The sequence below is a fragment of the Micromys minutus genome, assembly GCF_963924665.1.
Source record: "Micromys minutus genome assembly, chromosome: X".
Classification (NCBI taxonomy): domain Eukaryota; kingdom Metazoa; phylum Chordata; class Mammalia; order Rodentia; family Muridae; genus Micromys; species Micromys minutus.
In genome coordinates, this window is record NC_137970.1 from 30,138,440 (window position 1) to 30,155,458 (window position 17,019).

Below are 17,019 nucleotides of genomic sequence, written 5' to 3' on the forward strand. Positions count from 1 at the left end.
TCCTTTCTTTTAGTTGTTTTGAACTATACAACACACTGTTGTTTATTATAATTACCATAGTGTGTGGTAAATCACCAAGACTTATTCCTCTTCTCTAACTAAACATAGTCCTAAGAATGTGACACTTTCCAATTCCACATGGAAGTGACATTGTAACAGTGTTTTTCTCTGTGTTCCCAGCTTATTTCGCCTGCCATACAATGAAATTTTAAAAAATACTCAGGTCCTCTGAGGAATAGCACAGGATAAAATTGTTTTAAGTTAAAACTAAAATTAAGTTGTAAGATTAAGGTATAGACTTTAAATATTCATGTGCATGAAAGCCAGTTCTACACCATAGAAACAGTCTGCAATAAATGGGTTCCATGCATTGTTGTATGGTTTACAATGAAGAAAAACTGAGAGAAAAAAAACACCAATGGGATATTTTAGCTTTAGGGAAACATTTGAATAAACTGTGAAATTTAATGGGCTTTTATGAGGCATTTAAATGGCACTTATAAACAGGTTTATTCTGACAAGAATGAATGCTTTTATTACAATGTTAGAGAACAAAGGCAGGTTGACAGTGACACACAGCCATGTGCATACACACACATGCCTCTCTTACGTGTTAGGAAGAACAATTCTTTTTCTTAAGACTAGAAGAGTATTTATGGTAGTTATTCCTGGGAAGTCTGATGAGTGATTTTTATCACCAAATAAATACCTGTGGAATCCAGGAGCAATGGCCAAATTTTCTGAAATGGAAATGTCTTATACATCTGTATAATAGATGCAGTTACCCCAAGTTATAAAGTTTATGACCTTCTATATAATGACACCTGTGCAACATTGACAAGAAACAAGCTAAATAATACATAGAAAAATATGGGCAAGGATTTTTTCAAATATGAATAGTATTTATCTTCAGAAAAAGTTTATTGGGGATTTTCCCCTTCCAATTATGTTTAAGATTTATTTTACCTTTTATTTATGTGTGTGTCTGTCTGTGTGAGTTTGTTATATATGTACAGGAATCCAAGGATACCACTGAATTCCTTGGAAATAGAGACATAGGCAATTGTGAGCCACCTGACTTGTGTGCTTGGAACTGAACTCAGGTCCTCTGGACAAGCAGCAGGTACACGTAAGTGCTGAGCCATCTCTCCAGTCCCCTTTTCTTTTATTAACTTTCATGTGTCTTATATGGCTAGAGAAATAGCTTAGCATTTAAGAGAACTTACTGCTGTTGGAAAGGACTAGAGTTTGGTTCCCAGGACCCACACAATGCCTCACAACCATCCATAACTCCAATTCCAGGGGATCCAATATTACCTCTTCTGAACTCCACAAGCACCAGGTGCATATTGATATATATGGGCAAAATATGAACACAAGTAAAGTAAACCAAAAAGAAGTGTGATGTTTCCCTTACCAGTAGTGATTAAAGACTTACACAATACAGCCAACTACTGTCATAGTAAAAGGAGGCAAAGTATGGTTTTTGCCAACATACTCCAGTAAGTTTCTTGAACACAGGTAGCCAAATATAGCCATCTCTCCTAGGAATCAGCCAAGATGTGTGAAAGTATGAATCCTCTCCTTCCAGGTCCAAGCCAGGGGAATACTTCATCTGAACTCACTTCTAACTGCCCGTATGATCTTGGCCAGGTTACTTACTCTCTCCTGAACATGGTGCTTCACGAGTTTGACTGCTGAGCTAGTTTGGACAAGGTTACCCTCCAAGGGACCATCAAGAGTTCTTTTACTTTTCCTGTTTTCATTATAATTGTCAAGGATAAAACAAGATGTAAGATAATTATTATTAAGCTACAGGCAGTGGAATCTATTCAAATTGTGGAGTTGTTTTTGTTGTTTTGTTTTTTATTAAAAAGTCCATATATGAGTATTATATATAATTATGGACATCATTTCTCCCTCTTTCTACTTTCTCCAATGCCTTCCATGTACCCCTCTTGGTCCCTAATTTAAACATTAGAGAACTGGTCAAAATTACAGCAGGAGTCAGGTGGGAGATGATCCTGTGAGTTGTCCGCAAATTCTCAGGCTTTTATCCTCTCCTTTGCCTTCAAATTTCCATGTCTCCATCAAGGTTTGGAATGACATCTCTTCCTACTCAGAGTAAAAGTGACTCACCCTTTAGCATTCAGAGACCCATCTTTTGTTTTCTCTTGATTCTTGCAGACCATACCTCTGTTCCTGCTCTTGTCACAATATTTGATACTTATGTATAAACTTAGAGTTTTCTACTCATTATTCAAAAGATAATTTTTAAATATGTATTTCTATTTATATGCATATGTGTAGAATTGTGGGAGTGGCTTCTGGATATGTGTGTATGCCCATAAAGGCCAGAACATGGTGTAAGATCTTGTGGAGCTGGGGTGATAATCTGTTGTTAACTGTCTGACATGAGAGCTGGGATTTGAACGTGGGTCCTTTGGAGGAGAAGTCAGTGGTCTTAAACCACTAAGCTAGTTCTTCAGGCCATGCAGAAGAAAATCCTATCATGTCTTTCTCCTATATTAAGATAAACATCTGTTGTTTATACTACTCAGCCTATAGTATTTTGTTATAGTAGTCTGAGAAAATTAATGCAGCATTAAGCCTAAGGAATGAAACACATTCTACCACGGAGGTCAACAATGGGGAACACAACTTCTAGAAATATAGAATAGATCTCAAATGAAAAATACCATTGCAAGTTGTGTATAGCTATTAGAGATTGTATCCCCAGTTTCAGAATCTCCATTCTGATGGTTTGATTTTAAACATCAATATTATGTTCCACTTGTCAGGGTGACTCTTTTTCAAGAGGCATCTGGTTTGATATGTAGTGAACTCTTCCCAGGGAGGACTTCTGCCTCAGGGGATAGATAGTATGTTTCTAAGATTCATCTGCAGACTCTGTAGGCTGAAGCCCGAGGCACCACCCTGAAGAAATAGAAACTAACCATTCCTAAGTGATGCTTCCCAGATTCTAGAACTCAGACGATACTTAAGGAGGCAGGGATATTGGCTCTTCCCTTCAATTGTGCTTTCTGATCCCTCATGCCAAGAGCTAGACACAGGTTTTAGTTGAAATGCTCTTCTATCTAGGTCCAGAAGCAAGCCTATTTTGAAAACACAGTAGGTGTAGTTTAAAAAAAGTTCTGATCCTTCCAAGTAGGGAAGCTGCAGCTGGTGTTTTGACAGTGCTCAGACTGTGGGTGTGTAAGCATTTTACAATGTCTATTTGTAAATGCCTTTCACTATATTTATAGCCTCTTTACAACAATGCTAATGAATTTCAGTTCTGAAAAATAGAAGAATTTCTGAAATTGACTGAAGCACATGTCTATAGTGGCTGACACCCAGTGAGGATGCAGCTCTATGGGCCCCATTCTACCACAGCCTGTTCAATACAAGGATACCATTTTTTCCCAGAAAGGGTGCTACTGAACTCTAAAGAAAAAAAAAGAGCTTACCCTTTCATCATTTATTGGCTCCTGCCAGAGGGTTTCTTTTTTTAAAAAAAACAAAAACAAAACAAAACAAAACAAAACAAAACAAAAACTCTGTTACGTTTCTATTCCTATAACAATTAAATAAAAGGAGAACATGGGAGGTTGGCTATTCATAGCACCATCTACCCAAAGACACCAGAACAAGGCTGCTCAGTGGGGCTCATGCTTCTTCCTTTTAAGGGTTCATTGTGGAAGAGGGTACAGAAAGTTTGTAAGATGCAGAGGTGGCATATGACTATAAGGGAACAGTGTTTTCCTGGCATAGCAGGACAGGTACATATGTGAACTCACAGCTGTTGTGGTAATATGTGCAAGACTCAAGCCAAGCCATATCCTAGCAAGGAGGGTTAGTTGGGCATGAAGCCCCACCCCTAGCCGAGCAGTCGTTGGCACTTGATAGCTTCTAGGAGAGGATGAGTCAGCTTTCTTTAAGAGTGTGGCCCCTGGTAGTCTGACCACACTCCAGTGGGAGGTCACTCATCCAAGAGTGTATAAGCATCAAAAACTGGACTCAATGGGTTTAGAAAAAACAGGACATAAAATGCAGTAGATAGAGAAGGGAGATGGATCTGAGAAGAGCTGAGGAGGGAAGTGAATAAATATAATCAAAACAAACTGTATGACATTCTCAAAGGATTAATAAAAATGAAAAGGAAATATGGAGCTAAAAATAAATTTAACTTTAAAACCAACATGATCCAATTCTTATATATTTTTCTTGGAAGTTTTAGTTTGACCCTTACATGACAGGTCCAGTTGCTCTCCTGAGCAGATAAGGGTCTGGGTAGTGAGAAAATAGATCTTAATACCCCATGAAAATAACAGCAGCAGCTACTGCTTGCACCGTGATAATTACCTACTAGGTACTGAGGCAGAATCCTTCATGCATGGGGCATTCCACGCCCACAATCTGCCAGGAAGCCATTCACTACGCCTTGAGAGTTCCTTGCAGTGGCAGGGTGGTTACCCCTACTACTGAGAGTACCTTCATAGGCAGTTTCCAGCTTTCAGTCCTTCCGTAGAGAGCCTTGGCTACAGAGAGCCTCATTAGCCAAGATGGGACAGCTCACTTGGGCCATTTTAGCTGCAGGGCTCCTCGTGGATCTCACAGATACCTGTTGAACCACTATCACAACTTAACTTTCCCTCTGCCCAGTCCTGCTTTTGTGGTCACGAAACCCTACAACACATCTTCACATTCTCCTGATTCCTGAGGAACTGCCCCTGTGATATCTTGCTTTTTTATTTCATTAGCTGGCAAAATAAACTGAGGCTAAGCAAGACTAAGTCACTTGCCAATTTAAAGTCACCAAAGTACCAAAGTAACAGGATCCAGATTTGAATCCACTAAGTGTAATTGCAGAGACCAAGAACACTTTTTTTAAGTTGACTTATTTCTTCATGCATTTATTTTAGATACAGAATCTCATATATCCCAAGTTGGCTTAGAACTTTCTATATAGTCAAGAATCGCCTTGAAATTCTGATCTTCTTGGAGCCACTAAAGCTATTTTATTATTCAGCCTCTTGGTCTTCCAAGCAGAGAATCTGGTCTTGTGGACAGCAAGCCATCAATCATATCAGGCCGTCTGTGTCATCCTAGTTCACTCCCAACTGGGTACTCAAGTTAAGAAGGGCCAATAATAAAAAATGTACTCGGTGTGACCTATTCATCCCTCTTGGACCATAGGGCTCGTGCATAGAGGAAGATGTGGAAGGTGCAGAACAGTGTACAACCCTTGAGAACATGAACTCAGCCAGTAGCATGGCCTAATTTAGCCCAAGCTGGGACAGTTAAGCCAAGACACGTGGGCCAGAAACAGCGCTGAAGTGCAAAGAAAGCCAAAGGGAGCACAGTTAACAAATCTATGACGGCACCATCAGCATTATGACAGAAAGTTATCAAGCAGACACTAATCTTCTAGAGCTATGTAGGGATGAAGCAAGAATGAGCAGTTCCACAGAACAAGATGCTAAGTGTGTATGGTGATTTCATTAGCAGCCCCTAGCCTCAAAACGATATACTACTATGATGTGCATCTTTCAGCTTTAGATACCTAAACATGTTATGAGGTAGCAGGGAGAGTGGAGAAGAAATAGAAAAGAAAATTTAAAAGCCCTGTTTCCCAAGTACAGGCAACTACTAAGGCACACAGGATGAGGCTTCTAATTTTCACCACTTCTTATTCTACCTGGGAGCTGGGACTTCATATAGATGGCTGCACCCATCAAACATGAGATCACAGGAGGAACTGCTTGAGCTACCCTGTCTTCTTTCTTTCTTCCAACTGGGAAATCCTATTCACTATCCCTTTCTAGTGTAAAACTTGTATACACTCCTTGTTTATCCTGACAACATCTAGGTCCAGTGATGACCCTAAGATCTAAAAGTTGGTTAGTTTATCTCAACTTGACACAAACCTAGATATATCTGGGAAGAGGGAATATCAACTGTGGAACTGTCTTCATCAGATTGGTCTGCAGGAAAATCTGTGGAGGCATTTTCATGATTAATGATTGAATGGGGGAGGGGACAGCTCACTATAGGCAATACCACCTATGGATGCTGTGGGAAATGAAGGTGAGGGAGCACTGGGAGACAAGCCAGTAATCAGCAATCCTCTTGATCTCTGCTTTAATTCCTGCCTTTGGGTTCCTGCCTTGGCTTCCCCTCATGATGGACTATAACTTTTAAGCAAAAACAAACAAACAAACAAAAAACCAAAACCAAAACCAAAAAACCACACACACACACACAAAAAAAAAAAACACACACACAAACTCATTCCTCCTCAAGTTGACCTTGTTCAGTGTTATATCATAGCAACAGAAAGCAAACTAGGACATCAAGTGAACTCATTTCCCCTCCTCTCCTGGCTGCCTGCTTAATATCTCAGACCTCAGCTTTGACTGTGAATGTTGGGCAAGGAACACCCATCCCAATTTCTTACTTTGTTACAGACTTGCTTGTTCTGCCTGTAGGTCCCGTGTGATTACAAGGTAGAAGGGATGTGTACAAGGCCAGGAAGCCAACTGATAGCAGAGCAGGAACCAGATGGAAGATTCCTGATGCCCAACTCTGTCTTTTCCTAGCATACATGAGATGGTAATAATACAAAGGAGCCTCCACAGTTGCATTTTTTATTCTTCGGGGGAGTTTCCTTTCTCTCAGATTAGCAACTAAAAGGTGACTTACATGTTATGAAGGCAGCAAATGTGGAGTGCATTCTCCAGTAACATTCTGCCCCACAATATAGCAAGCCCTGGAGATGGGCCATTCCATAAAGAAGGGATGAAACGGGTTTCTTTTGTTCATCAAAGGAACAGCTTCTTGTCCCTTCCCAGAACGATGTATCCAAATGCCCTGCTGAGATCTTATAGTTTCCACATACTCATCTTATAGATGAAACATATCCTAGGCACCACAGACTTTGGGATTGAAAAAGTAGTCCCACTGAAGTATGGGAATGCCCAAGTAATGCCAGGGACACAAAGCCACAGAGTGATTTCACTAGCAGCTCTCTCCTTGCAATGCATGTCTTCACCCAGATGAGTACAAACAAGCTCTGCTATTTATAGAAGGTGAAGGCATGTCAGAAGGTGATAGGGCATTTCTCGCACAATCTCCCTCCTAATCTTGACTCTTTGTGCAGGTTCTGTAAGGTCACCGGGAAGCAGGCCTCCTTCCAGATCCCAGATATAGTGTAACAAGCCCAACAACCTCAGAAGGGCAAAGGGGCAGAGTTCATGTATAAGTCCCCATCTTGGTGTTTCAAAGGCAAGTAAGGGGCTTGAAAGAAGCTGAGCTCAGATCCTTGTCAGTGTCAGAGGGAGAGAGAATTTACTGTTGTGCAACTGTGAGAACAGTTTGTAGGGTGCCACTTAGAGGAAATGCATTAGAAAGAAAATCGCTGTAGGAAAAGCAGGCTAGAGACCAAATGGCACTGGGAAATGTTGAACCTTCCTAGTGTCTCACTGCCTTATTCTGACCACCCAGTGGCAGCAAAATCAGTGTGACTCAGTCGGAGCAAAACCCTGTCACTACTGCTGGGTTTTTCTAGAACAAATACATTTCATTGCCATATGTGGGTGAAAAGAAAAGGAGAGAGTTCGTATACCAATGACATTCAGTCTGCTCCAATGCAGGCAATACCTACAGGATCAAGAGGCTTCCCTTGAACCTGTTGGTGTTCCTTTGCATCATACATTTGCTGCCCTCCTTCCATTCCCAGATTCCTCCTCCTGGCGTTGACACTCTTTCTAGGGTATAACTTCTTATTTATTTCTCATCTTAGAAATTTGGAAAGGAAAGGGTTCATTTCATCTTACAGCTTTTAGTCCATCATTCAGGGAATTTGGAAGAGGGAACTGGTAGCAAGAATGAACGCAGAGGTCATAGGAGTGCTGTTTACTGGCTTGCTCCCCATGGCTTGTTCATCCACTTTTCCACTGTGGACTGTCCAGACTTAGCACATGCACAGTGAGCTGTGTCCTCCCGCCTTGATCATCAAACAATAAAATGCACTATAGGCTTTCTGGTGGGAACATTTTCTCAACTTAGGTTCCCTCCTCTAAAATGACTCTAGTTGTGTCACACTGACATAAAACTAGCCAGCATACCCTGACCCAAACACATATCCATACACATAATTAAAAATAATTGAAAAATAATTTTTTAAAAGACATGTCTTCATTCCAACTTGAAGAAAAGAAAGAAAGCACTAAAAAAAATCACTTAAGGCATCATTACACAGTTTCAAAAGAAAGCACTTCAGTAATCCAAATTCAAAAAGATGACCTAAGCAGCCTGGTGCATCTCTTAACAGGCCAACACACAGAACATCTACATGTACTTTCACTAGTGTTTTTCTTCCTTCTAAATGAATAGGGTCACTTATACCTATTGGTTCACTTAAATCAAAAGAGGGTCTTCTTAATGCTTTCCTTTGGTAGACACAGAAATTATACACACCCCAGAAGCTTATTTCCTGCTAAGTTGTACTAAGTTGTAGCACAGGTGCATAAGCAACCACGATGCATTAGTCAATCTGACCAAAAAAAGAAAGAAAAAACCCAAAAAGCATTAACTTCTATGCCAATAAGATGGTCTCAAGAGGCATAACTACCCTTCTCTAAGCACTTAGTTTACCTTTGGTACATAAATTTTTACTTAATCTTTGCCTCAACCTAAAATGTCCCAAAGCCCATCGATCATTCATTGCTCATGTTTCTCTAAGATCCAGGGCTGCTGAAATCACTACAAGTGGGAAAAATACAACTCTACTGCATTGTCCTATCCTTTTCTATAACCCTCTCAGCATAGCCTCTAGTCCTCTCCACAGAAAGACTGCATCGTGTTATGGTTTGGGTATGACATGTGCTTCACTTAGTTCCTACCTGACATTGCTCTTTTGGGCAGCCTAAGGTAATGGAGGAAGATTATATCTACCTGGAGGAAATGGGTCCCTGGATGTCTGCACGTTATTTTAGATTCCTTCCCCCAGACCTGTCTTTCTGCTTTCTGGGCATCAGGAATAAACAGATTTCTACTCCAACACTCCTGTTGACACAATATTCTGCCCAAGCACATAGTGCTAAATGATCATGGAATAATCTTGTCAAACCACGAATCCAAATAAGTTCTTCTTGTCTTACTCTGCTTTGGTCAGGTATATGACCACAGCAACAGAGTAGTACTGGTTTGGGAGGTTATCAGACTTCCAGCTCACAACCCCAATGCCCAGCTTCTAGGATCATTTCTCTTTCACATCCCAAGCCAATGGACAACATCCTCTGAGAGATCCGAGCCTTAGTAATCAACTTCCCTACATCCACCACCAATTCACTGAAAGGCCTGCCTGTACTGACCTCACACTCTCAGTCCCAAGGCAAAATAAAGGCTGTTGACTTAGCCCTACCAGACACCAGACAAAGCCTGAAGGTTATGTCGGAAGTCCTATCATTGTGACATCAAGATCATACCTCCCACCATCTTTCAAAAGTCCCATCATCTTCTGGAGTCCACAGTATCTCAGCCTGTCATCAACAGCCCACCATCCCCAACACAGTGAGATCCATCTGGGGGGGGAGGTACTAGCTTAAAGAACCCCAGCCTTCTCGCCCTTCTCTTGTCATCTCAATCCCCTCTCTAGGATGGCCACCTGGGTGATTTATCCCCAACACTGCTTTTCCCTTCCCTGGTCCCTTTAATGCTTACAACCTTCATTCATTCACCTTCAGACATACACAACCACGGCCTTAAATCACTGTGGCCTGTGGGTCAATTCCTCTCTATAACAGTCTCATCTCCAAGACAGAGAGCATTAGTCTCTTCTCTGGCCACAGACTCCTGTTCTCCCTTTTATGTTGCCCACTTCTCACCTGCCTGCCTGCCTGCCTTGCCCATGACACCTTGTAGCTGTGCTCCCGCCTTGCATCTGCAACCCCTTGTCTACCCCTTATGCTTCAGGATACTACCTGTTTCCTCCAGCCAGTGCCCGTGGGCTTGCAGCAGGCAGCAGGTAACTCAGTCTTTCCCTCTCAACTCAGAGCAAAAGTCCGCCTCTAGCTTCCTCATTCTTTAGAGGCAAAAGAAAACTGATTAGGACTTAGGGTTGCCGAGTCGGTAAGGACTGACAAACCTGTTTTTGTCTAGCCTCTAGCGAGTTTGCTTCTACCCTCCTTCCTTGGAGGGCAAATGCCTGCTCGGCTCCTTAGGTTTCTGCTCTCTGCCTTCTACTAAAGTCAATATTGAGAGCAGATGTCAACATGTTTCTCTTCATCAAGTCCTTAGATTCTTTTACTTGTTCTGTCTTTCCTTTTGGACCCTTTTGCAGAGTCTGAGGTTCTCTTCAAGCAGAGATTTCTGAATCTGTTTTTATCGATACTAAGTTGGTAATAGAAACTATCAAATCTATAATGCCACATTAACTGTGTGTATAAGCATGTGCATGCGTGCTTACACACACATACACACACACACACACACACACAAGATGTATGTAGAGGAAGTTAACTAAGATCTATTTATGTTCAAATATCATGACAGGGTAGACAGAATGTTTATTGGATCACAAACATCTTTACTATATGTTAGGTTGCATATGGTGGGCAAAGCCAGCTTAACATACCATGAAATAACGACTGAAGGCTCCCTCAAGGCCCAGAAGACAACCGAGGTGACACTTTTAGCCTAGGGAATATTTCTTATTATCATTCAACTTTCTTTGTTTCTTTGGTATTCCTCCCCTCCCCCACCCTAATTTATAGTCTCAATACATAATAGTCCCAACTAGCCTGAAACTTTTCATAGTCTCACTTCCATGTCTCAAGTGCCAGGCACCCACCATTTTAAAGTTAACCCTGTTAGTGGTTTTTGAAGTAGTCTTTCATATTAAAATTAAATATGCACTTTCTTGAAATTCTTACCAGTGCTAAGGGATGTAAAGACCTGAGGATGTCAGCAATCACTATCATACCCTTACAGTAGTTTTCGATCTGTTCAGACGACACAACCTTTTTCGATGGTGCCCTTCTGGTATTCCTGAATAGAATTCTTGAGAACTGAACAGAACACTGAAGCCCTATGCTCCCTAAGATCCACAGTGGTGCCCAGCACATTGTGAGTCCTTGATGTGCTTTTCCTCCATGGAGGTCTCTTTCCTTGGAAATAATCCTGTTAAAAAACAGAAACCTCTAAAGCGTTTAAGGACCATCATTAAAATAAGGACCAGAAAAAAGTAAAGTTACAGGAGTACTATTTCAGTGGGGAAAATGCCTCCATCAGATTGCTTGTAGTCTCGTCTATGGAGGTATTTTCTAAGTTAATGATTAATTAGTGGCACTGCCCACTGTGGGTGGTGGCACCCCTGGGTAGGTAGTCCTGGGCTATATAAGAGAGTTGAGGAAGACATGGGGAGCCAGCCAATAGGCAGTATTTCCCCATGGACTCTACTTCAGTTCCTGCTTTGAATTTCTGCCCTGACTTCCCTCAACGATAGACTTAAAAATTAAATCCCAAGTTTAAAACAAAAAAAAAAAAAAAAAAAAAAAAAAAACAGAAACCTCTTCTGGAAGTACCAAATGGCAGCGGCTTACTGGTTCTTGGGAAAACCTAGACAGGACTGAAGCTGAAACCACAATGCTTCCTTGTCCGAGGAGGACTTCATGTCCTTTTGCTTAATCATCTGTCTGTTAGCCTGCCAGCCATCTGGTCAGGTAAATCTTGGTGAAGATTTGTTTCCTGCAGCACACTGCTCTTTTTGGAGAGGGACACTGGCCCATAACTGCTTGAATATAGTTGACACACTTCTACCACAGAAAAAAATTGGCAGAACAAAAACAACTTTATAAGCTAATATATGCCAGACTTTTCTAATGTAAATACTTAGCAAGAAGTATAACATGCATTAGGTATTAAGGGGCAATGAGATTTTCTATTGTTGTTGTTGTTATTATTATTATTATGATTATGAGTCTTAAAATCCATGGCATATTATTTATAATAGCCAGAAGCTGGAAAGAACCCAGATGTCCTTCATTAGATGAATGGATACAAAAATTGTGGTACATTTACACAATGGAGTACAACTCAGCTATCAGAAACAATGACTTTATGAAATTTCTAGGAAAATGGATGCATCTAGAGAATATCATCCTGAGTGAGGTAACCCAGTCACAAAAGAACAGACATAATATGCAGTCACTGATAATGGAATACTAACCCCAGAAAGCTCTGAACACCCCAGAAACAACTCACAGACTGTGCGAAGTTAAAAAAAAAAAAAAAAGGCCAAAAAGTGGAAGCCTCAGCCCTTCTTAGAAAAAAAATAAGTGTATAGCACCCTCTCAGAGTGGGGTACACCTAGACCTTAAATCATTAATAACTCAAGAGCTAAGAAGATAGCCTTGTGGAAATTTTTGGTAGTTAAAAATAATTGTTTAATCTTTACACACCAAAAAAACTTTGACTATTTCCATGTTACATCTTGTTTTATATGTACTTTATGATCATTGTAAATAGTAAGATTTCAAAGCATACTATCAAACCTTTAAAAGATCAAGTATTGACAAAAATATATTCATATAGTTTTATGCTAAAATGCTTTTAATAATCTGTACATGTATGTCTGTTTTTTTTAAATAATGTTGCAAGGAAAAAAAGAAAGAAAAATCCATGGCATACTATGCTACTCTGAATATAAGAAACACATGCTAAAGAGCTTGTATAGAGGCTGAGAAGGAACATAGAAGAGGCAAATGGAATACGCACCCCTACTTGAAGAACTATGGCATTCAACAAGTGTTTGTTAAATGAGCCACTACCATATGCTCCACACTGTGAGGCATGTGGTAATGATGAAACATGCTCTTGATCTGCTTTAAATCCAGTAAAGGAGTTCGTGGGTGGGTACATCCCAAGTGGCATAGTATCAGCCCAAGCACCACGCTAAACATGAGGTGTCAGGCATTTCAAGAAGAGAGCAATAGCAACAGATAAGAGAATATTTCTACAGGAAGACATGGATCAGACATCAGGCTGTATCAGCAGGTGCATTAGAGGTGGTCAGAAGAGGATGGACAAGCAGTAATATCAACTTGGGAGAACCTAAAACAGTGGTTCTCACAGTGTAGACTTCACTGTCAGCAGTGGCAGCAGCACCTAGAAGCTATTTAGAAATGCAAATTGCAGTACTGGTGATATGGTGTAGTTGGTAGTGCACTTGCCAACTATACACAAAACCTTGGGTTCAATTCTCAACAACACATAAGCCAGGTATGGTGCTACTTGCTTGTGATCTCAGCACTAGGAATGTAGAGGCAGGAGGATTAGAAGTTCAAAGTCATTCTTGCTTTCACAGCATCTTTAAGGACAGCATGGGCTACATGAGGCCCTGTCTCAAAAACAAAAACAAACCAAAACCAAAACAAGAAAACCCAAAATGCAAATTTCCAAGTCTATTTCAGGTCTACTGAGTCAGAACCACAGGATGGATGGAGTCCTACAATCTGTTTGTTTATGTGATTCTTGAGTCTGCTTAAGTCTGAGAACCACAGAGTCAAGGAAGGCAATGCCCTCCTTTCAATGGGTCAAACAAGGACACGGGGCCTTCCCCCATCTCCTCACCCCTTTGCACAGCAGTGCCTTGGGTGCTCGGCAGTCACAGGGTGAGTAGGGGTTAGAGTATCTCCATCTTTTTATAGCCTACTCAGGTGGCAGGACAATGTCACAAATTTATGCTTCCCACTAGTTTATATATATAGAAAGCTTCCTCTAGCTGTACAGCTGTACCTATTCCATAACCACAGTGTCAAGGGTACCTCTCAAAGACAAGAATGTAGTGAGAATACCACTACTGGTTTGATTACATCATTATAAAAAGCAGCAGGAGTAAGAACATGGTATTGAACATATATATATATATATATGTTATATGAACATAATATATATATATTCAAATGTGTGTAGCCAGTGAAGATCAGCAGGACTTGGCAGTGCGTGGCCTTGGCTGTCCTTTTGCAAGCTACGACGTGATAGGTGATGTTTCTTGTTCAACATCTCTCTGTTTGGATAGTTCATTTTCTCTATAGCAGCACTCTGTTTGCATAACCTTTTCCTTCTGGTATGTTAACTTCTGGGATATATCAGAGGATAGCACTGATGTGGCTGTTGTTCAAGTTATTGGGACTTGCAGGTGGCCTCATCACACGCAAAGAGCTCTTTACCATCCATCAGAAGAGAGTATGACACATAGGGACCTGACCGTAACATCAGAGGTCATAATCCAATTCATTCTCACAAGGGCCACTTTACAGAGGCAGTGGTTCGATTGAACCTTGGTACAAAACCTACATGTGCTCTAGAGATGCTCATAGTTCTGTGCTCAGCCAGGCGGACTACCTCCCATAGACAGACATGTTCTCTGTATCTCTCAGCCATCTAAGCCATAAAGTGTCTCTATTTGGTCAGTGTTGGGAGGGCACTTGTTACTCTTATTATTGTAAGGACATGGGCCGTGTACCAAGAGGGATGAATGCTGAGAAAGTACACAGTGCAAAGTAAAAACAGCCATGCACTTTGATTCTACTTACCTGAGGTACCTAGGGGAAAATCACAGAGACAGGAAGTAGAATAATCATGTCTAAGACTACAGGAAGGTAGTAATGGGATGACACTGTTTAGTGGGCATCAAGGTGCACTTATACCAGATGGGGAAACTTCTGGAAATGACTGCACAATGATGTGAGTAGACTTAATTCAAACAATGAATTTAAAAAGAGTTAAGATGACAAATTGTAGTTTATGTGAGGTCCACCCCATTTTAAAAATTTTAAGTAAATCTCAGTGTCACCTTCAATTTACAGATGGTGAAAGAAACCGTAACACAGGTGTCCTAAGGCGAGCTCAGGGAGGAAAGGTAAGTTAGAAAGACAACGATTTGCAAAGGGGTGGACTAAAATGCAAGCCTAAAGGACTGCCTGCTTCCAACACAGGACCTCAGAAGCTGCACACAATTCTTACCATGCAAACAGCTTATAAGAATAGACTTTGGAGTGTTGGCAGAGACAGGTGAAGATCTCAAGGCTACTTGCTCTGATATAGCACACCAACATGTATTATGCAAGTATGCAATAGTAGAAAGTTCTAGGGAAGAACTAGTAGAGAGAATGAAATAGTTCCTTGTCTATGCAATTCTGTAATGCATAATACCAACTCTGATTTTAGATTAGCAACACATGTATGAGACAGCCAGTGAAGAACTTGGCAATGAAGAAATTACCATGTTGCTAGGCATGTCTTTGAGGGTCTTAGAGTTCAGAGACGTGTGCCTCAGGGAAATCTGCCCTGAAGCTCTTGTCCTTCACACCAAGCTATGAAGAGTAGATACAGCCTAGAGCCTAGCTTAAGGGACCACAGAATAGCTAGAGTTAGGAAACATAGGTATAATCGAGGCATGCAGAGATGTGCAAAGTCATCCAGGAGATGAAGGAGAGTATCTGCATCTCCATTCTGCGAGGCAGCTGTCCTTGTTCTGACAAATCCCAGAAAAATGCCCTGGGTCTGAGCATATATGTGCCCAGTTCTCATCTACTGACCCTAAAACCTACACCATGCTTGCTCTGTACCACCTTGTGACCACTTCCTCACTAGAAAAAAAGAAGTGGCTGGGATCTTAAGACAAACCTTGATTCCCATTCCTTTGCCGAGTCCCATGATCACCCCATGCCTGCCCACCTTAGTGAGAACATGGCAGTACCTGGTGTGTGTCAGTGGGCCCACTGGTCGCTCGGGTCTTCTTGGGGGCAACACACCAGGCCTGTTCAGAGAATTGGTCTTAGGTGGCCGAGGCTTTTTAGGTGGGATGGCAGGAACAGAAGGCTTCTGTAAATCCAGTTTTGGCTCTCTCTCTGGTCTTTCTTTAAGTCATTTTTTGAGGAGGCGAGCATGAAAAAAACAGACAGACCTCATGTCAGTGACAATATTTAGATACACATTGCTTATTTCCTGCTTTAAAACACATGCATGGACATACATTGATGCCCTTTCTAAGAGCCAAGTTGATAGCAAAAAGCACCACTCACTACTTATAGTTAACTTAGAAGGAGTCATGACTCGATGTTCTCTTCTTGTTGTTCCTTTGCTAATGCTGGTCCTTCCACCACTGACCTCTAAGCAAACTCCTGCTTAACCTTCAAAGCCTAGACTTAACATCTCCTTAAGATCCTGTGCAGTGCTGGCATACAACTGATATTCCATAGATAGTTGATAGGTTTTACTATATGTCCCACATGATCTTCTTATGTAGGGAAAGAGTTGCCCTGATGCTTCTTCAAATTAACCTCTGAGAAGTTCATCAGCCAGTAAGAGAAAAAACTGCCCAGGAAATAGCTTGTTCAGGGATCTCTACACAGCTTTTGAACTTGAAAGAAAGATAATGTGAGACTTCTCAGATTGTGGGGTCAGTTTCTGGAGTCAAGGAACTATTAGGAAGAGCTTGAATCCAGATCTCTTAGTCAAATTGGGAGGCATTTAATGGCAGCTTCAATTTTCCCATTCTCAAACTAGCCTTGCTTTGTGAATGGTAGAAAAAGCATTAGCCTATATTCTTACTAATAAAGACTGAACTTCCACATGTGTGTCTCACTGAAGCACAGGTAAAATTACTGTATCTATTTGTCTTCAGAACACCTTTTATTGGCAAGCACAGGCATGAGACCATGTTGTTTGGGCACTCAGAATAAGTTGCAACAACTTTCTGTGCCTCCTAGGGTACTATGCAGGTATCACTGAGCTTGTCTTCACTGTGTTTCTAAAGGAACACACACCCAAACCAGGAATTATAAGAACTGGGGCCAGAAAAGGAGGGGCTAAGCTAAAATGTTAAGGAGAGCTAACTACCTGGTTGTGCAACAGGAACAGTAACTTGCACAATGACATGATACTGATTTTGATGATATCACAGGGATGTTAAGACTCAGATACAGGTTCCCTGAAGGGTCTATTGCTTCT

General features: G+C 41.1%; 1 protein-coding gene across 2 annotated transcripts in view; it reads right to left on the minus strand.

Annotated features, from left to right (window-relative positions):
• Positions 1-17,019, minus strand: part of SH3KBP1 (SH3 domain containing kinase binding protein 1) — a 338,970-nt gene that overhangs the window by 38,573 nt on the left and 283,378 nt on the right. For both annotated transcript variants that reach the window (XM_080909667.1, XM_080909666.1), the window contains exon 12: positions 15,767-15,926. In XM_080909667.1, coding sequence (XP_080765793.1) covers positions 15,767-15,926 — 160 coding nt within the window. The remainder of the gene's footprint in view (positions 1-15,766; positions 15,927-17,019) is intronic.